The following is a 21,372-nucleotide window of genomic DNA, read 5'->3' on the forward strand; positions in this document are numbered from 1 at the left end:
GGCCTTCAGAAAATAACTGAGCTGCCCTCCACACCCACACCCACCCCCACCCCTACACTCCCCTTTGTTCTTCAGAAATATATTTTTTTAAACAGTTTTTCAAGTAGATGTCAGTTAGACTGCAGACACAGGAGCTGTATGTTTTGTCCCTGGAGATTTGGAAGCCTGATTTATGACAGTGCTTTGTGGCGCATTAATATTTAATGAAACGGTTAAATTTAGCACTTCTATTAGTCACGAAAAGGACATCCTTCTGCACGCAGGAACAGAGAACACGTTTTCAGATGACTGAACCCTTATTTGAAATCTTTATTTTATTTTGTTGCCTAACTTGTCTGAGTTCTACTGAGACATTTTTAAGCTGTGTTCCCTGTTCAGTATCTGTAGTGCCTACAGTAATGCAACACTCTTCTTCAGCTAGAGCTCCTAGGAGCCCCCTAAGCGCTTTCTGCTACAGGTTAAAGGTGTCATTTTATTTATTTAGGTTTTGTTAAAAAAAAAATAACTTACTGTAAACAAAACTAAATCAGCTGACTATGTTGACACATGTTTAAAACTTGTGGACAGAATACCTAAATAAATAATAAGAAAGCCATAGTCTATTCACAATACATTGATTGTATTCACATACTGTGTACATTATTGAGGGTTGTATTGTTGATGCAAACATTGCAAGGTTGCAGAGTTCATCCATATTGGCTGAGGATGATTTCTGCCATCAAGAAGTGGGGTGGTAGACGGGGAGTGGTCAGGTTTTATGTGTATTCCCTTTTACAATTTATTCTGGCTTTTAAAGGACATTGCATTTGGCCTGACTGCATTGCATGTATGTAGGTGTTGCACTCAAACATTGTCAGTGCTCTCTCCTGTTAATTTGATTCAAGGATTGTGGTAATGAAGTCCGTGTTTTCATGGCTATCTGACAATCTTTATTCTGTGGCTTGAAAGCCTATTGATTTAGTTCCTCACTACAAAGCCCTTTCATCCTGCTCTCCTGCTCGGATTAATTCTCCCTGCAATGAAGGCCCACAGCAGTGTTACATTTCCTTTTGCAAAATATTGACCAGAATACCCCCCAAAAAAAGTGAAAAATGTATAGAACTCCAGCTATTTAAACTCTTGTCTTTCATTGAAAATCCAGTCTTAAACTGGAACCAGGTGGGGACAATGTAAGCATTTATAATGTAAACTGATTTGGTTCAATTATAGTTATCCTGGACCAGCAACAAAAAACCAAAGCCTTGCATCTCAAGAATGGAAGATTCCAGTCTGAACAACCTCCTTTTATTATAAAGCAGTATAACCCAGTACCTTTTATTCCAGTCCTACCTTACACAGCATGATTTGTTGAACTAAAGAGGAGATGGAGTTTTTTCCCCAAGCTTTTTTTTTTTTTGTTCTACTAGCCAAACCCACTTCAGAAATGAGTCAGTATTATCTGAGATGCTGTAAAGTCCATTTCTGTTTGTATTTAACAGTGGTTCTTTGGTGTTGATCTGAGATCAATAAGCTGGGTTTGTGACAGAGTCCCCTTAGATTGCTGTCTGATCACATAATAGGGAAATTATTGCAAAACAATGTCATGAACAAGCTATATTAACAAACATATTGTGTTTCATATTGACCCTGGACAGTGTATTTCATCACTGTCTGCATCCCTAGATGTCTTGGAGGATTTCCTATTAAATGTATTTAATTGATGAAATGCTTTTGTTCCATTGTGTGTTCCTAGAATAGGAAAACAATAATATGAATTTTAAGAAGAAATGTAAAATCACTTTACTAATATTTTCTGTAATTGTGTCTTTTAGTGCTGAAGAAGGTATTGCCACCTACAAGGTAAGAAATGTTTTGTATTGTAAAACCATACTTTCCTCATAATGCTGGAGAATGTTCTATGAAAGGATTTCTGGTTTGAAGGAAGCCAGTTCTGCAGAAGTACATTTCCTTTTGAATAATCAGAGACTTAGGAAGTGTTGTAAATTGCTCTCTGAGGTGTGTTCCTGATATGAACCTGCAAACTAGGACTTGCCAAGTACTGAATTCTGAATAATATGTTGATGGGTGTGGGATGACAAACTGTAGATATTATATCAAGTCTGTCTATGCCAGAAGTTGCATCAGGTTATGTGCAGTGCAATCTTATAACACTCTGTGCGTTCCTGTATACTGCAAATACACATTTAAAGTCAATAAATTCATTCACATTAAAAGGAAAAAGTAATCACACATGATAGTATCAGAAATAGCTATCAGTTTCAGATCACTTTTTTGTTTTTCCCCAAAAAACTTTCAGAATACAAAAAACAAACCAAAGAGAAACAAATGTAGTCTAATTGTATTTATCTTGCTCTTAATTGTATTATTACTTGCACTGTGATTCTTGAAATGTATTTGTTTACGACTGTAAGTTGCCCTGGATAAGGGCGTCTGCTAAGAAATAAATAATAATAATAATAATAATAATAATAATAATAATTTGAGTGAGCCGTAAATAAAGATAGTGTCTAGACCTTCAAAATTTAATACAAAAAAATGTGGAGAAAGCAGCTAGGGCTTTCTTGCCTTCAGAACTGCCATTGTTAATTTGGGATGTTGGGAGAAGTAATGAGTGTGGGAAGAGGCAGAATTAGTAAAGCAACAGAGCTGTCAGTTCTCTTTACTGAAGCAGCAACATGATGCGAAACGAGCTGACTGCAGCTGAGACCAGAGTTTATTGAAGCTTTGTGCTTTCTGTCCATCAGCCATGAGTTTTTAATTTAGAAGGTTCTGTGTTTGCATCTGGTTTTTGATTACTTTGCAGTACGGAGTCTGTATCTATAAATTACATTTGTGTCTGGCCTCCCCTTGTCTTTTAAAACATGTTGGGAGGGGATTTAGAACTTTCCTCAGCTACTTGGACTGAAAGGTCCAAGCTTTTAGGGGCTAGGTGGTGCAGCAGAATCAGTCACTTAGCTAATGCAGTTCACCTCTGGAGCAAAACAGGGACCTTCTTACAAATGGAGACTCAAAAATCTGAATAAATATCAGTCAAATCAGTCAAAGCTTAGGCGTAATGAGCTTATTATGCTCATTCCTTTATTTCTAGGCTATTTAAGTTTATCCATCTTAATGGAGTTACATTATTTACTTTAAGTAGGAAACCAAAGTGTGGACTGTCTTAATTTGGAGTTAAGGCCACTGTATTTTGTGCATGCATCTGTTTGAGAATTGGGACAATGGTATTGTGAAACACGAGGGATGAACCGAGTTACTTCCCTGTCCTTCCCCTTTGATTTCAGCCCTTGGAGACGAAGTATGTGCGAGTCTCTGGAGAAGCAACGATCCGGCATGTGGAAATGTTCATCAGAAGGAAAATGGAGCTGACTCCAGGCTGCACTAGTGTAGCTACACTGTGGCAGGTGAGACCGGGGGGGTGACTTCATCCTAAAATTCTAGGTGATTGCAAAACTTTTGGCCATAGCTGTACTTAAAACTGAATCGGATTAAACGGGTAATTACGCTTAGCACTGTCGAAAAATGTACGTTGAACGTTTCTAGAGGCATTTGTATTTTTGCCGCAGTGGCAATAATGTCCTGGCTATGTCAGTGCAGGTGTCTATCGGGTACTCCCATACACTGCTTCAGTCTTTAAAGGATTTACTTGGCATGGGCTCTACTTGGTTGAATCACCCACATTAAATTTGCATAAACGGTTTGCAGTAGTTTTGAATTATTATTATTATTATTATTATTATTATTATTATTATTATTATTATTATTTATTTCTTAGCAGATGCCCTTAACCAGGGCGACTTACAATTGTTACAAGATATCACATTATTTTTACATACAATTACCCATTTATACAGTTGGGGGAGCAATCTAGGTAAAGTACCTTGCTCAAGGGTACAGCAGCAGTGTCCCCCACCTGGGATTGAACCCACAAGAGGGCGCGAGTGCTCGTCCTCGTCTCTCCCGAGCTAGTGTGGGGGTTGCAGCAGCGGTGAGCCAGGCTGAATAATTGGGCATTTCAAATTGGGAGAAAATCGGTGGTAAAATAATTGGCAATTCCAAATTTATAAAAAAAAGAAAGTGACGGGGAGAATTCTTCTGAATAAGGAAGACAAAAAAAAATCACAGTGGAGGAGAATATGCTGCTGCATGCTTGTGTGCTGTCAGAGCCAATTTATCACTCTCAGACAACAGGCAGTGTTTGTCATGCAGTGTTAGCGTTTAATCAAACGCAGTGAAAACTCATTATGGGCAGGTAAACCAGTGACGCAGGGTCTGCATTGCTCATGAAACATTAGGCAGTGTTGACTCCAGGGAGAGGAATTGGGAGGGAGATGCAGAAGTGCTTCATGAAGACAGCTTGCTCATTTAAGATCAGGAAAGCAAAAAAAGGACATATTCTGTCTATTCATCAACAAATACTACAGCATTGCCTTTTTATTTCTGTTATTAATCAGGTAATATAATAAGAAAATGTACATAAAATCAATAAACATAAATTAACATCTATTACAAAAGCAATACCACTGATACCTGTTAGGATCCCAGACTGGAGTGTGGTAAAATTGAAGATGCAGCAAGTAGTTTTGTCAGTAAATTAAGCTCAAGTTGGTTTTGAAGTCTAATGTAGAATTTCCTGTTTTTAATTACATTTTAACCTCCAATTCAGTTCAGGCAACAGTACAAAATATATAATAATTACTAGCACTAATATTATATGATTGATTGATTTAGACACATGTTTTGCTACTGTCTGCTACATTGGCAGAACAGGCAGGTTCTAAATAATTCATACTACATTACATGCAGATGTGAAATGCACACTGGAGGAAGATGAGTTTTGAAGACTGAAGTTTTGTCGTTTTTTCTTTGGATCCCCTACTGGCTTGTAACAACACCATCTGGCAACCGCAGAATCCACCCAGCCTGGGTTTATCAATACCTGATCCCTGGTGAGCAGTGTGAGCTGAGTCATAATGCAGCTCTCAGCAGGGAGATCACAGTCAGATAATATGATGTATAAATGCATAATAAGAACTGTAGTATTTTGTTTGTGTTCTAGGTCAGACAACAATAAAGGAAATTTGATACGAGTTTGGAGAACTAATCGGTAGCCCCAATTTGAAGTAGGAAAAAGAGGAGATGTACTTTTACAACCTGGTTTTGGTCATCTGCAAGCAGTCTGTAGACTTTATGGACATACTAACTTATCAAATCAAGCAGGGGCAGACAGTATAGTGTGCATCATCACAAATGCTGTTAGCCTGCTTGCTTATTTTTTATTTATTTTAAACAGATTTTTGTATTGATGACTGTAAATAAATCCTTATTTCTGAACCTTTCGGTTAGATTTGCATCAGTGAATAGATCATGTATAACATCAAGCAGTGTCCAAAACAATTATATTTGAAGGACTTCGTCTTACATTTCCAGTTGCTACATCACCATATACAACATAGTTCCTGAGCTATGATAAATCCCAGCCTGACTTATTTTTCAAGAGCCATTGGCATTCAGCAGGCTGAAACCTAAGTAAAAGTGTATATGAAGTAGCCCGATCGTGGCATACAAATTCAAACATCAAACCAGGTTCTTGCAGTTAAAAAGCTTGGTCCGATTAGGAATTACAAATATATATGATGTGTACTATATAATGTTTATTAAATTGGGCTTACATAACAATACATTAACCTGACAGACTCAAACACAAGGGCTACCACTTTGGCTACTTCTGAGGATTTAGTTGACTCTCTTTATCCCAAGTGCTTATAAAGAAATGTAAAAGGCTTGTGTGAATCAGCAGTGGATGCTCAGTGAGGTGTGGTAATGACTCCCTGCATGAGTGCCTGGGCAGGTCTCCTGATGAGACTGGGAACATGGCCCTGCATTATTCATTAAAACTGAGCTGTAATTGCAGTCGAGACTCCAGAGACAGTGAACTCCTTATCAGGACACGTCTCCTCTGCAAACAACCAAGGGCTACGGACAGGCAGAGACTATTGGACAAAGGGTTATCTTTGATTGCTCCCTGTCTCTCTTGTCAAAATGCTATATATTGTTATCCGTTCTTTGACACAGTATGGCAGCCTTAAATGGCTTTCTATTCTCAGAATTAAAAAAATAAGCTGATGAGTGTCTAATGCAATTCATCATGGGTTCTGTTTTCATTTCTTATTTGCTATAAAGTCGGGTGTGGTCACGGCCCTGGTGAGACATTCCACTCCGTCTCTCATCGGTAAAAGTGAATTATTAACCACTTATAGACCTGGGTGGAGGTTTAACTGGCTCATTTAAACAAAAGGTTTGAACAAAGAGCTGAACTAGAAGGGCTGCATATTTACCTTTGCTATCCTGCACTCGCATCACCTCAAACTCAACCTCTCTAAATCTGACCTCCTTTTCTTTCCCTCCTCCCCCTCCTCTGATCTCTCTATCTCTGTTCCTCTGGAATCTACCACACTCTCTCCCTCTTCCTCAGCTAAGAACCTTGGAGTCACCCTGGACCCCTGCCTCTCTTATTCCCAGCACATCTCCACTCTGGCATGCACTTGCCGATTCTTCCTGAGCAACATCCGAAGAATCCGACCCTTCCTCACCAACTATGCTACCCAGCTCCTGGTCCAGGCCCTGGTACTCTCCCGCCTAGACTACTGCAACTCCCTCCTGGCTGGCCTCCCTGCGTCCGCCACCCGTCCGCTCCAGCTCATCCAGAACTCTGCTGCTCGCCTGGTGTTCTCTCTACCTCGCTTCGCCCACGCTACTCCACTACTCCGCTCGCTCCACTGGCTCCCGATCACCGCTCGCATCCAGTTCAAGACTCTTGTACTAGCCTACAGATGCCTTGACCAGACTGCACCCAGCTACCTCCAGACCCTCATCTCTCCCTACACCCCCACTCGACCTCTCCGCTCCGCCTGCACTAGAAGACTAGCTCTACCTCCGCTACGCTCCCCTGCCTCCAGAGCCCGCTCCTTCTCCTCCCTTGCTCCGCAGTGGTGGAATGACCTTCCTACAGATGTCAGGACTGCCCAGTCCCTGACCACATTCCGGCGCCTCCTTAAGACTCACCTCTTCAAAGAGCACCTGTAGAACTCCTCTGTTTGTATCCTGGGACACTATCACCCTTCATTTAAATGTGCTTTATTTTGCTCTTATCTGCCCCCTATTTTACTGCATTTAATCCTGTACTTCAGAATACTGTAATCTGCCAAGTGTTTAACCTGTAGTACTTTGTATTTAATCACATCCTGATGTAACTATCACTATTTAATCATATCCTGATGTAACTATCACTATTATCTGCTGTATTATTGAATTGTGGTTTGTCACACTTGTACTTTGCTTGAACAAAAGTTATTGTATTTCTTGCTCTTATTGTATTACTTATATTGTAACACTTGAAATGTATTTGCTTACGATTGTAAGTCGCCCTGGATAAGGGCGTCTGGTAAGAAATAAATAATAATAATAATAATAATAATAATAATAATAATCCTGGCAAAAACATTCAGGAAACCAGATATCCCAGAAACGAGTTTTGTTTTAGGTCTGGCTTTAAGTCTGTTGAAGTAAGGTCAATCCAAACAGGTCAGACTATTGTTTATCTTCTGCATTATACTGTGCATTTTAGATAATAAAAGGACAAAGTGACACTTCAGGTTAACACTCAAGGACTGTGTCGAAACCTCAACCCATATAAAGCATAGTGTTCTGCTCACTGCTGGTCAATCTGCTTTTCTCTGTCTGAGAAACTACTTGGCTGGTAATGGTTTCATGCTTAATAAACTGCAAAGTAATGGATAGCAGTACAGCTGGTACAGATTCCTCTTGCTGTCATGGGCTATAGTATGTCTTGGCAGCTCCAAGTATAAATGTTTAAAAAAAAAAAGTAAAATGAAATGCTGAGGTGTATGGGGTTGTATAATGACATCATATTCACTCATTTGTGTTTTGAGTTTGGTTCGGGTCACTGATTGTGAATGACAGCTATACTGCCCTGTGTTTTGTGGCACTGCTGACATATCTGCCAATCAGTCGGCAATGGCCACGCCTCACAATTTGGAAACCCGGCTATGTAGATGGAGTTTCGGGGGTGTTTCCTCTTCTGTGACGGTGGGGTGGCTTGCATTACGAGTTCTTTCGTGTTGTGCAGTGGATAGTACCCTGATGCAAGGCATACGTTTTGGTGCATTTTACGTTTCACTTTTGTGACAAATATTAGATTAATTAAATCTGGGGCTCAATCAATCATTTTTGTTTTTAAGAAATTTTTTGGACAATTAAGAAGTATTGGGGTGTTTTGTGATTTAAATATAAATCTGATTCCTGGTAAGAGTGTCCTGAGTAGAGGTATTCAATATGTGTGTTTCCACAGACAGCCCTAGATTATTGGCTTAGGTTCACTTCTTGTCCTGTTTTGGTTCTTTACGCAGGGATCCTCATCTCACATTCTGCACAGAATTGATTGTGACAGAAATCCCCACGCTCTCGGATCGAACTGACATTTCAACCCGTGGAGCGCTTTGCAATCACAATTTGCCTGATGCACTGTATATAGGTCATGCAATGTATTACATAAGGATGAAAAGGTGTTAACTTTGGGAACTTTGTTCAGAACTGGTGACAGTTTTACATAAGTAAGCATCCTCCACCACTGTCTGAGCACTGTGAATAGTTGAATAGCTGGAAGTTTAGGGGGGTTTGTATTCAGTACTTGCAGAAAAGCCCTTCATTTATTAACATTTCAGACTTTTCCAGAAGTGATGCTATGACTCCATTCATGGTAAACTCTATATTGTCAATCTGCAGTAGTATAACTGCTCCCAGTAAACACACTATTTAATACCATCTTTGTTAGCCTGGAGCAGAGTACAAGCTGCCCTTCAACCCTTCTGTCACAAAGAGCAGCTAAGCGCCTCTTCCACAGCTGGTCCTCCCCCACTTTAACCTGCTGTGATTAGGCCTGCATACCTTAAAAAAATCCCTTTCCTTTGTGCTAATGAAGTGCTGCAACTCAGCTGGGTAGTGAGCTTCGATTCTGCTAATCAGATGACATTTTAAAAGCAGTCGGACTCTCATGCATCTGGCACTCTAATTAAAGCCTTGCCTAGGAGATTACAATATTATTGTGGTGCTTTGAGGTAAAGTTCATTGTTTCGGGGGCGTTTTTGCAGTGCTGTATAAAATTAAATGAAATTGCAAGTCTCCTGGGCAATGATAACAGTTCTTTCCATTTTGCTCTTCAGTTTGCTGGTTAGTCAGTATATTGACAATACAGTGTAAACTGTACAAATACATATGCACAGACCGGTTATTAAATATATCTCTCCGTTAGGTAAGAGATGCAGATACAGAAACACAGCAGAGAGATTGCTGCAGTTTAGAAGGGCACTGTCCCATCTGATTATCTGAAAAGCAGTTTGCTTTGTGTGAAGTGTAAGGATCTGTCTTCTTTCAGAAGTGTTAATGAATAATTCCCACATTTGTATGTAAAAATGTAAAGAAAGCCATTTGCACTTGCATGTGAGAGCATGTCTTCCTTTGGAGGGTAAAAACGGCATAAAACCAGCCAGAATCTTCCCAATGGGAACGTGAAAATAATAGCTACTGAATATCAGAGCAATGAATTCAGTCTGAATTTAACACTGGCAAGCAGTATTGTCTTTTTTATTTCCCACCTTGTTTACCATGTGGGCGCTGTTTTAGTTTCTAGGTATCAATTATACAGTTTGGCAACCTGCAGTTCCTGCTTTTCCAGTCCAAGGTAAGAGGCAGATTCTTACACTTCCCTCCAGTTTTTACAGGTGGGGTGGGACTTCTGTACAGAGAAATGAAGTGATTACAAGTCTTTTTTTTTTTAAACCATTAATACTTAATCCCCACTTCTCCACTGCTTCCCAGAGATGACTCCCAGTTGATCTTTGTCATCCAGCAGCAGTGTTTGACTGAGGGGGACCAATCCTTTTACACAGCTTTACGGGTTTCAATACTTAAGATACCAAATAACTTCCCCCTCACATTCTGACTTCTTATTACAAAGGTTATATAGCAATCAAAAAGACAGACTGCTTGTGTATTGCATTTTAAAGAACGAGAAACAGCAGACCAGCAAGGTTATATTTTGATTTACGTGAAGCGTGTAGTGAGGTGACCTTTAATCAGGCCAGTCGGTAAGTTCCAAGGCTGGGTCAAAGTGTCCCCTTCTCTGGTGAAGCACTGTGATATCATCACAGCCTTAAAGAGACAACGTGTCATTTGAAAGAGTGTCAGATATTTCAGATATTTCAACATTTAACACTTTTGGTCTGCAAACACTTTTGCTTCAGCTGCTCATTGCAAAATATTTCTGTGCCAGAAGAGAATTTTAAAATATCATTATACAGTGCAAAAAATGGCAGGTGATATCTTTCTGCATCTTTGACTCTCCTGCCAATTATAATTGACCTTTTTGCTTTAGCTACATCATCTATATAACTCCTGCTGGCTACATCTGAAAATCAGAAAGGCAATGTTTCCCATAGTTCCAATTGAAAGTCAGTGTGACCCCCATATACAACTGCTGACTGCACAAATTGTAAAACTAGTTGCTTGCAAGAAACATGCCTGTGGTAGTAATCCGAGCTGTAGAAAAGGGCCAGAGGCAACACACTTCTTTTGAAGTAGTAGGTTTTAAGTTTGATCTCAATTCAATGTGTGATGTTTCTTGCCAAAGGTCAAATAAATGAATCGTTTTAATGTTATTTCTTTCAATTTTGCAATGGTCAGCACCAAGCGAGAAATAATGAATGGATATTTGAATAGCAAATTAAACACATCAATGAACATGTCAATGTGGCCAGCCAGCTTAAATCTGTCTCTAATGGCTTGTGTCTTGGACACTGTAGTTGGAGGTTGTTTACCAATGCAGTGCATCTTGCATGTCAATCTTTGGACAAATCAGCCACTTGACTATCAAAAAAAAGAAACCGCATTCATACAGATGCTTCAGTGACTTCTCAGAATTTGCAATTGTAGGTTGGTTTGTAAAATGAATTCCGGACATGCTGTAAAATGTTGGCGCCTGTGTAAAGGGTTAAAGCTGGGTAGGAGGTTTTTCTCATGCGAGACCATGTTTCTTGTGAAGTTGTCCCTGTTATATAAATGGGGTATTCCGTTGCGGTGGTATGTGTTCAGAATTCAGACTCGTACTGTCTGAAATATCCCAACATTGGTATTCAGTGTGTATACTTACTTGCAGACGTGCCTATGATTAATTTTTACTGGCAAACAGTGATGGTTTTCCCCTGGAGAGCATTGCCTGATTTGCTTACTGTGGAAACACTGAATCTAATTGACTTTAATTAATTGCCAACCTCCTTGCATTGATGGACTTGAATTATGGAGGTTGAATTATGGAACCGTCATTAGCATCGTTCATACGGTTGTTAAATATTTGATCAGAAAAGTATTACTATTTCACCCGGCTGCATTTCTTTTGCTGATCCTGCAGACTCATGGGTTCTTGTGTTATTACATGCATTTGAAACCTCTGGCAAAAATACAGCAGTGATTTCATTTTATGCCTTTAGCACTCGTCTTCCCTGAATGCTAGGCCAGCCCTTCCAAAAGACACAGTAAAAGTAGTAGCTTTTCTAAAAGTGTTATTACAGGTATAAAGACAAATGCCCAATGCAGTATCATGACAAGTGACGGAAGACTGCGTAATCGAGAACCGAGCAGCAGCAAGGCTTAAAAGATATAACTGTAATAAACAAAAAGCAGTTCTCAAGATGTTTAAAATTAGTAACCAAGAAAGAAAGGTGGGAATTGCTGTGTGCTGATCATTCTAAGTGGACCTTTGACATAACATTAAACCGTTCTATGATCATGAACCTCAATGTATTGCAATGTGTCTAGATATATACAGTATAATAATCCATAACCTTTCTGGTCATCCATCCCAAGCATAGTGTTTTAGCTCATGACAAGTTTCTCTCATGAAAACCTGGAAATGTGCTCAAGCCTTCTTCTGGAATAGCAGTGGAAGCTGACAAAAATAAATGGAAAATGATCCTTGAATGATTCTGTAACTGTCATGCTTCTTTATTATTTGTCAGGTGGATCTTGTCTGTGGTGACCATCTTCTTGAGAGGTACCAGTCATTGAGAGAAGTTCAAAGTACCATTGGAGAGAGTGCTATCCAGGTTGGTATTGGGTGTGCATACAGTTTTGAAAGTAATTCACAAGATCAACTGGGTGAGATTTTATGAATATAAAATCTCCCTGTCTTTAACAGTGGGTTTTACTACAATGTACAGGAACAGAAATGTGTAATATTACTTTGAGTGAGGCTAATACATTCTAAAACATTATTTGCACTTAAGTGCAGATTTACAGTTCCTCAAAGATCATTACACATTGTTAACAGTGACATCATTTCTCAAGATGATTTTACACATTATTAACAGTGACATCATTCTCAAGATGGTTTTACACATTATTAACAGTGACATCATTCTCAAGATGGTTTTAAACATTATTAACAGTGGTGTAATTTTCTCTACCCATTGTTGAAAAGCTGTATACTCCTTTTCATTTGTATTTAATCAGCTAGGAGACCATTTAATTACTCCATCCTAGTGCTGTTGCATTTGTGTTATTCGCTTAAAAATATTATCCTGAAGTCTGACACTATTGTGCTGCACACCAGATAACATATGTGTACGTGGAATGACCTTGAAGCAGATGGTGTGACCCCACTGGTGCATTGTCAGCTCTTGCTGATTGATAACTTGCCGTAGTATTTGTCAGCCTCACCATTACAAACACACAACCTGAATGTAATCGCTTTCCTTTTGACATTGGCTCCAGTACATTATGTGAGAACATTGCTTTATTGATTCGCAGGCTGTAAACAATGGGTGGGGGCTTGCCATTACTCTATATTGTAAAGCTATCAAATGCAGTGTGGAGTAGTGGTTAGGGCTCTGGACTCTTGACCGGAGGGTCGTAGGTTCAATCCCAGGTGGGGAACACTGCTGCTGTATCCTTGAGCAAGGTACTTTACCTAGATTGCTCCAGTAAAAACCCAGCTGTATAAATGGGTAATTGTATGTAAAAAATAATGTGATATCTTGTAACAATTGTAAGTCGCCCTGGATAAGGGCGTCTGCTAAGAAATAAATAATATAATAATATAATCATAACTATTGCAGCACTTTGGAGAATGTTTGTTTGAAAAAGGTATCTTGTGTAGAACTGTCATTAGTTTAGGAACTAAAATCAACATTTTTATGCCAGTGTAGGTGGCTTATTCATATTTGGTCCACTGTGTCATATGCTGAAATGCTGCTTCAGGAAAATCCAAAATAATGAATGGATATGACCCAGGACCCAAGTTTAGCTTTGGTTCTATAGCTTGAGAGTAGACCATCACTGACAATAATGCACCCAATAAGTATTGCCTTAGTTCAGATCTGATTTGCTGTACCAAAACTTATTGAAAAAACTCTCTCTTAATCCAACCAAAGCAATATTGCACCGCATAACACAAATATTATAGGTTATACTGTCAATTAAAGGTTCATTTCTCCTGGACATATGAAACACACAGGATGGTTAATACTCTGTGTGCTGTCTTGACGAATGCTGTCTTCGCTGATGTTTTAGAATTTTGGGTTGAGTTATTTATCTTAGTTTATTTAATTTTTTTCCTGATGGCTGGGTAGCAGCTGCTTTTGCTTGAAATGGCAATCTGAGAAAATTGGCATTTCCCGGGCAACAGTCTCATGGGTTTGCTTTCTTTGCATGCTTGAGAGAGCAGCTTGAAGAAGCATTAGGGTCAGCTAACAGCCATGGGTATCAAGAGAAAGAACAACACAGTGCTTTGCCACTTGCAAATATCTACTGGTACCTGCATACTAGGAAGTTTAATAATACTACAGTAAATAGTTTAGTCATTTATTACACAATCCCTTAAGCCTTAAGGGTTAGGGTACTTTTAGGAGACCTTGCAGGCCTAATTTGATCAATACATTATATCTGAAATGAAGTGGTGTTGATTAGTGGACTTTTATGAGAGCGAGAGCGAGAGCGAGAGAGAGCTTTGTATTCCTTCTTGGTTAAAAAGGACCAAAGCAAGTATTTGAGCAGTTGAATAGAGGAAAGTTTGTTGTTTTCCCGCAGTTTTAATTTACATCTGATTTAACTGTATTTGAGACTGTACAGTATATGTTCCCTTGCACAGTGTTTGCCAGAAAAGTTTTTAACTTAACTATATTGGATGTCAGGGTTCTCCCCAGGAATTCCATACAGCCGGGCGGCAGAACATTATAGCCTTACCTTACCTTAAATATATAATACGACAAAGAATTTGAATAATGTGTTGTCTTTCGTTGACTATATCTGGTTGCACTTTTTTATGTTCTACATTTTTCTTTTTCATTGCTGTTTTTTATTATGGTAAGTTACTGTGCTTATTTAGGGACTCTACGATTTGACTGGGGAAAGAAAACGTAGGGTTATTGGAGTTCACAAAAAAAACAGTAACCTTTTCACTTCCTTTTTAGCTTAATTATTGAGCTCATTGCTTCATTTAAATGGTTTTCTTTATGTTAAGTTTTCAAGGCATTTTGTTAATGCACGTCTATTTTTGTTTTTCGCTGTTATACATTTTTTGAATGCAACTGTTTATTTTAACCATTTTTGTTCATCTGATATCCCATCACACCTTTCTTCTTAAAGGCATACATGAACCCCCAATATCTCTCACAAGCACCTTGGTACATATTTTTACGATATCACAACAAAAGGAATATGCTTTTGTGTGTGTGTGTGTGTGTGTGTGTGTGTGCATATGTATAGCTATTATGTACTATATATCAATTACAGTACAATAATACGACAAAAAAGGACTGAATGATAATACCCCCAAATAATCTTTTTTTTTAATATAGTAGCGGCGCAAATATAGTATTAGGCGGTGGATTGCGCCGATCGATGGTTTATTTTGACCCCCTGCATTCATTGTCACTATTTTTGCTTTGAAAATAATTGGTTATTTTTTTAGCAGTCATCTTTACCGTTTTAGCCGCTCGAAGTGCTTAACACAGAAAACCCGCCCCTTCGACTCTCTGATTGGTTAAATGTTGTGTCAAGACGTAACACAGCTGTCATGTGGTTCCAAGATATTTTTTTCACCAGCAGCGCACAAGTGATCTAGTCTGCTAGAAGCGCAATCAAGCCTTATTATTAAAGGCACAGTAGCATCTGCAAGATGGGCGGATTGGGTTTTTTTTCAGCTGGGCGGCGACAAGGCCTGGGGAGAACCCTGGATGTACCGTTCATATGAGGACAGGAGAAATATTACTAAAGCAGGGCACTGAAAGCCTGTCATTACAATGTTCAAGCTAGGCTCAGACATGTGCAAAGGCTGTAAGGGGAGATGGAGGTAATTTATTAAAAGCTTCCAATTTTTTTCTCAATTTCAGCAGAGCCCTTTAACACTCTTAAAACTCCCCCTTTCTCTGCAGGGGGTTATAGAACAAAGAAATGGATCTACTAGCAGTACCGGTAATTAGATAGATACATGATGGATGGAGTTTTAATGCTTAATTCATGTCATCACTGTTGCAAGGAAATTAAATAGTAAACCCATTGGACAGTTGTGTGTGTGTGTGTCTCCTATCTATCTATCTCTCTCTCTTGCTCGAGAGAGAGAGAGAGAGAGAGAGAGAGAGAGAGAGAGAGAGAGATGCAATACATTTTTTTACTAAACAAAAAATAAGTAAAAGTATTTGAATAAAGGTAAAGTCTATGTCCTCTTTTTCTGTGAGCTCAATGAGATAGCATTGAGTGCACTGTTTTTCAGATTGCAGTTTTTGTATGGTCTGCAGATTTGAGACTAAAGACAGATTAAAGCATGCTTTGTCTGACAGTTTTATAGCAGGTGGATTTATTTTACAATTAAACCCATCCCAGGTTCATGCAATTTAATCTCGCTGCAAGCTGCTTATATAAAAAAAGGAAAATGATTTGTCCCTGGAGTTATTTGTGACTAGTCATGCTTGAGAAGTTCTATTATGGAATGATGCAGGATTATGTGTTCTGTCAGTGGGACCTTACTTTTTCCAATGATGTCTTTCCATTGTACTGTATATATAAAATCAGTGGGGGGGGGGGGGGGGGGGGGTGGCTGTTGTCACTTGTGCTTGTTGTTAGCTTTCATGTACTTTTAAATGTCTGTTTCATGACACGTTGGATAACTTTTGGCTGCAGTCTGTGCAGGTATCTGCAAGATCACTTGCTGGTCTTTTTAGGGCTATTTTGTCCCAGAATAAAAAGTCAGTCTCTCAAATAAAAGAGTAATGCATCATCTGCTAATATTTCCTACAGGCAGAACACGTCAAAGCAAACAAAAAGAGCTGAAGAACTTTTTTTCTCTGAAGTTAAGGTCATTGAGTGGTTTCTTTTGCATTGGAATGCTGAACACATAGCCTAAAGGCATCCTTTGGCATTCAAAGTGACATAAATGGCAACATTCAGTTCCATTCAATCAAAAGAAAAGAAAAACATCCTTTTGGGGGACCGGGTGGTGCTGAGTGTTTGTGAACTTTATTTAAAGGACACTTCATTTCCCGTTCCCACAGCAATCAGAACAAATACCATACCCTCGGATGGGAGTATTGAGCCCCAATGTGGCAGTATAATCTATTGCTCTGGTGCTGGTAGAGTTGAAGGATAGATGAATGAGTTGGGTTTTCTTCTGTCATTATTATTATTATTTATTATTATTTATTTCTTAGCAGACGCCCTTATCCAGGGCGACTTACAATTGTTACAAGATATCACATTATACATTATTTCACATTATTCTTTACATACTATTACCCATTTATACAGTTGGGTTTTTACTGGAGCAATCTAGGTAAAGTACCTTGCTCAAGGCTACAACAGCAGTGTCCCCCACTGGGGATTGAACCCACAACCCTCCGGTCAAGAGTCCAGAGCCCTAACCACTACTCCACACTGCTGCCCGAGATCTGTAAGGGTAAGCAGATATGTCATTGAAAATTTTCCAATATTCTATGCAGCTCTTCTACCCTACTGATCCAAATATAAATGAGATTCATTCTTTAAAAAAAAAAAAAAAAAAAGCATTTTATTACTCAAGCCATATTTGGTTAGTAATAAAAATGAATGGTCTCTTCTTTCTTGCTTTATTGGAATTAGGATTGTCAAGAGGTTTAGTAATTTAGTCCTTTTTTGCACAAACATACTTATGGAACATATGTTGGGAAATAAACATATTTTTTTTAAGACAACAAGCAGTTTAATCTCCGTGTACATGAGAGATTAATTAGGATAAAGCTAAACAAAACCAACTCTCCTGCCTTGAGGATTTATCTCAAGGGAAATTGTTGTACAGTACATCTCAGTAATAAAAAAAACCAAAACATGTTGTCATAAATGCAATAAAATGAGGAGGGTGTAAAACCCACAGAGACAAGGAATGAACAGAAGAGTGCTATAAATGTTCACGTCCCAAACTCCAGATTAAACCTTCAGTTTATAATTGTCCTCTGCATCACCAGCTACTGGAAAATAGAGGAGGCAGTCAAACACTGTTCATCAAAGTGTAATAAAACGCATCCTGCACCTCAACTCCAGGCTCATTGGAACTGTTGTGAGGGAGATATGAAACCAAACCTTCATTCAGGTTCTTTACCCAGAGACAACTTGCTTTGATCATCCTGGTCCTCTTTTATATACAGCAGCTTGTGTTTTGTTTTGTACTTTTGTATTGTCTCCTTTTGGTGTGCTGATAGAAACTGTCTGGCCAAAGTTCCCAGAGGATCCACGCAGCCCTCCTCTTGTGCTTCTGATTAGTTTGTTAACCTCTGTATGAGGACAGTGTTTCTTCAGGAGCAAGCCTGGAAACTTTAAAGGGCAAGCCTGTCCAATCATCTTCACTCAGTTTCTCAGGCGTTTCATTCTGTCTTCTGTTGGGCAGGCAGGGGAGAGGAGAAATCCAAAAAATCTGTAAGGGTAATCAGGCTAAAAAAACAACAATGTGTTTAAGTTTTGTATTGGTACTCTTTTTTTCTTGGACTAGGCCTCGGCCATTCTTTTTTTTTTTTTAAACCGGTTGTCCTGTATAAGCCAGAGCAAGTAAAATACACTGACTCTTTTTGTCGCTCTTCTTTTCAACCAAATCTGCTAGGAAGATATGTTGCTGACAGCTGCAGTGACTTTCTTTAAGGTTACAGACAGTTCACTGTCTGGAAATGTTTGCGAACGTGACTTTAGGCTCACCAAAGGGGGAAGCTGTCTCAACTAATAAAAAAATAAAAATACTCTTTCTTCGGTGTTTCAAATTAAACCAGGGCTGCCGGAGGGTCACTTATGTAACACACTTCAGTGCAGACTGAATGATGTGAATGTAAGGCTGGGAGGGTACAATACATTTATTATTTCTTTCTTTTGACTGAAGTAAAAAAATTCTGCAACAAAGCAGTATCTGTGTTAACTCACTTTGAAGAATTGGCCTGATCTATTTATATCCTTATCTGACACGAATAAAAACATCCTTTTTATTGTGCTACAGGCAGGTAGACTTGAGAACATCTCTAGTTAGCTGAATGCAGGAACCCATTTAAAACACTTTTACAGAAACCATTCTAGCCATACCACCCCTTTAGAATCCACCCCAAGACAATATTCTCAGGTTTGTTTGTCCTAGGGGTGTGCGGGTAATTCAGATTTGAAGCTCCTTTCTGAAGTTAAGTTTGGTTGCCAGTCGCCCAGAGAGCTATGCGAAATTCCCTTTGAGATGATATTAAAAGAAACAGCGATGAGCAATATAATTCTGATGGAGCCCTGTGTGCCCTCAGGTTTACACCTGGGGCAGGGACTGGTTTCAGGAGTAGAGGAGGCCTGCACTGCAGAAATGAGAGCAGATCATGGAAAGGAACCCTGAGACACCAAAAGATAGGCTGAGTTTGTCCCATCTCTGATGTTTGTTTATCATAACCCCAGTCCCTTATCATTTCCTCCTGCCCTGCTCCTGCCCAGTTTTACAGGTGTGATGGTGCTGATTTTAAAATAATAATAATAATAATAATAATAATAATAATAATTACAATGTTAAGTCAGTGGCATACCTAAGATTACCCAGCATATTGGTTTGTTGCTATTATGCAAACCCAGAACTCCTGTCTCGTAGCAGTTACTCCAAGCAGTAGAGCACACCACTGCTTCAGGTGAGGCACAAGGAGGTCATTTCCACCCCAGGTGTTGAAACAACAACCCTGTTTCTGAGCTGGGATTGAAAAAGATCATGTTGTGCATCGTTTTGGTCAGCTCTGACCCTTAGACTGCAATCTTTCAGTGCTTTGCACTAACTGTGGGGCTGTTGTGCCTCTGCCAAATGAACTCTGCTAGCACTGAGCAAATGTTTAGCAGAGCGGGATACTCGACTGGTGAAGGCTATTTAAAGCAGTTTGCAGGAAGCCTAAGGAAGACTGGTCAAGCTTTTCAGGGCACTGATGTATTTGACAGGCTGTTTCTCCAAAGCTGAGTATAATGAGGACAGGGTCCATCAGCTTGCGTAATTGTTCTAGGATCAGCCTATCAAAGATAAGAAATGATCCTCTCCTAAGCACAGTCCTGTCCTGTCTATTGGAGACGGTTACTGAGATATAAACAATCTGACATTTCAGGGAGCGTAGCCCTCCCTGGAAAAGTAAGGCAGCAAAGCGTGTTCTGTATTTCAGGTAGGGGGGATGACCGCAGAAACTTTTGTTTTTGTTTAAGGTTAAGTGTACAAAATCCCCTTTGGTTTACTGCAATATGCAGAATGCTGTTTTTCAGAATGCTCAGATTTTTTACTTTCAAACTTGACACTGTTTGTTAAGTGTGGTGTTTTTGGTTAGTTGTAAACTGCTCTGTTTTATTTTTATTTTTGCTTTTTCAGGATGGTCTCCTTGTTCTCCACTTTGGGCTTGTTCTGCCTCCTGGATATAAAGTGTAAAATTGACTGTCTGCGACTGGATGTTGCATCTTTATAAAACATCTACGTGGTACCGCACAGTTTTAGATGATGGGAACACCATTTTATGGATCGATGGAAAGACTTGACGACCAATGCAAGCACAAACACGTTTTGTATAAGAAAACTGAAAAAAAGATGAGTGAATTCATCTACTCAACCCCTTCGGTTTCATTCTAGTTTGGGGATTTTGTGGTCTGACAAACCTTGATATGCAACATCAGTAGGTTTAATAAACTTAATTTTTTTTTTTTTTTTTTTTGCCCTGTGGGCAGATATTGACCTGATCAACAAACAAACTGACCTCAGTGAGGTGTCCGCCCTCCATTCTGTGGCTCTGGATCCCAGCCGGGGTAGGATGTGAAATGCATGAATTTCTGAATCGAGGTTCAGTTGTTCATTAGCACTGTATGCCGAGACACAAACCAGCTGCTGCGCAAACCAGTTAACAGCCTGATCACAACAGTTATGGCTTATGTGTGATTCAAAATGTTTAATCATAAACTGCACTTGTTGTGATCAGGTTCTTGATTCAAAATCCTTGAGTTACGAAATTGTGGATTGCACTGAAGGTTCTTCTGCTTTCATTTTTATAATTTTTGTATTACTGTTTAATAAATATTTTTAAATAACATCACTCTGAGTTATCTTCTTTTAATACTGTTGTAAGACATTAAGCTTTTGCAATGTTAACATGTTCCGCATTTAAGGACATTGTCTATTCAAGCAACATTTAGAAATAACTACAAGTAACTTCAGAACAAAGCTGCTGTGTGCCAGAATACAGTTCAATTTTACATTAAAATAATTCTGCCTGTATAGATCATAGATTTAGAGGAAACATATATAGATCTGTTAGGGTAACAACTTTCCTAAATATGTACAGCAATTTAACTCCTTAAGGTACACAAGGAATTGAGCGGTTGTTCAGACGGTTCTTAAAATGCATTTGAGAGTGACTCAAGTACACGGAAACTTTCGAATGAACAGATCCGACATGTCAGTACATTTTAAACCCTGTTTCGTGCAGATTATCATCCCACAGTTGTGCACTCAGTGACAAGTTCATCTGTGTTGGGCTGCAAATGATTTGTATAATATAGTGTATTTGGATTTTTTTTGTCCTTGGATAAAATTAATTGGACATTTATTAAAAGTATTGAAATCAGATGGAAAATGGACTGCCTTTCAGTTTCTGTGATGCCAGGTCATTCATTTGAAAGCAACAATTTCATTAAAAGGTTTCAAGGAGGTAACTTGTCACAATTCAATTATGCAAAATAACAAAAGCAGATTTCATGTGTGATTAAAAAAGAAAAACACTTAATTCACATGGGTTTATAAATAGGAAT

The 21,372-nt window shown here is 39.0% G+C and overlaps 1 protein-coding gene across 1 annotated transcript in view; it reads left to right on the plus strand.

Moving 5' to 3' along the window:
• pcgf6 (polycomb group ring finger 6) overlaps positions 1-20,657 on the plus strand; it is a 27,328-nt gene extending 6,671 nt beyond the window's left edge. Inside the window, exons 8-11 of the mRNA XM_034922028.2 lie at positions 1,812-1,839; positions 3,282-3,401; positions 12,090-12,176; positions 19,946-20,657. Of these exons, the coding sequence (XP_034777919.2) occupies positions 1,812-1,839; positions 3,282-3,401; positions 12,090-12,176; positions 19,946-20,002 (292 nt within the window). The 3' untranslated portion in view covers positions 20,003-20,657. The remainder of the gene's footprint in view (positions 1-1,811; positions 1,840-3,281; positions 3,402-12,089; positions 12,177-19,945) is intronic.
• Positions 20,658-21,372: the final 715 nt, after the last annotated feature.

This window comes from Acipenser ruthenus, chromosome 7, assembly GCF_902713425.1.
Source record: "Acipenser ruthenus chromosome 7, fAciRut3.2 maternal haplotype, whole genome shotgun sequence".
Taxonomy (NCBI): domain Eukaryota; kingdom Metazoa; phylum Chordata; class Actinopteri; order Acipenseriformes; family Acipenseridae; genus Acipenser; species Acipenser ruthenus.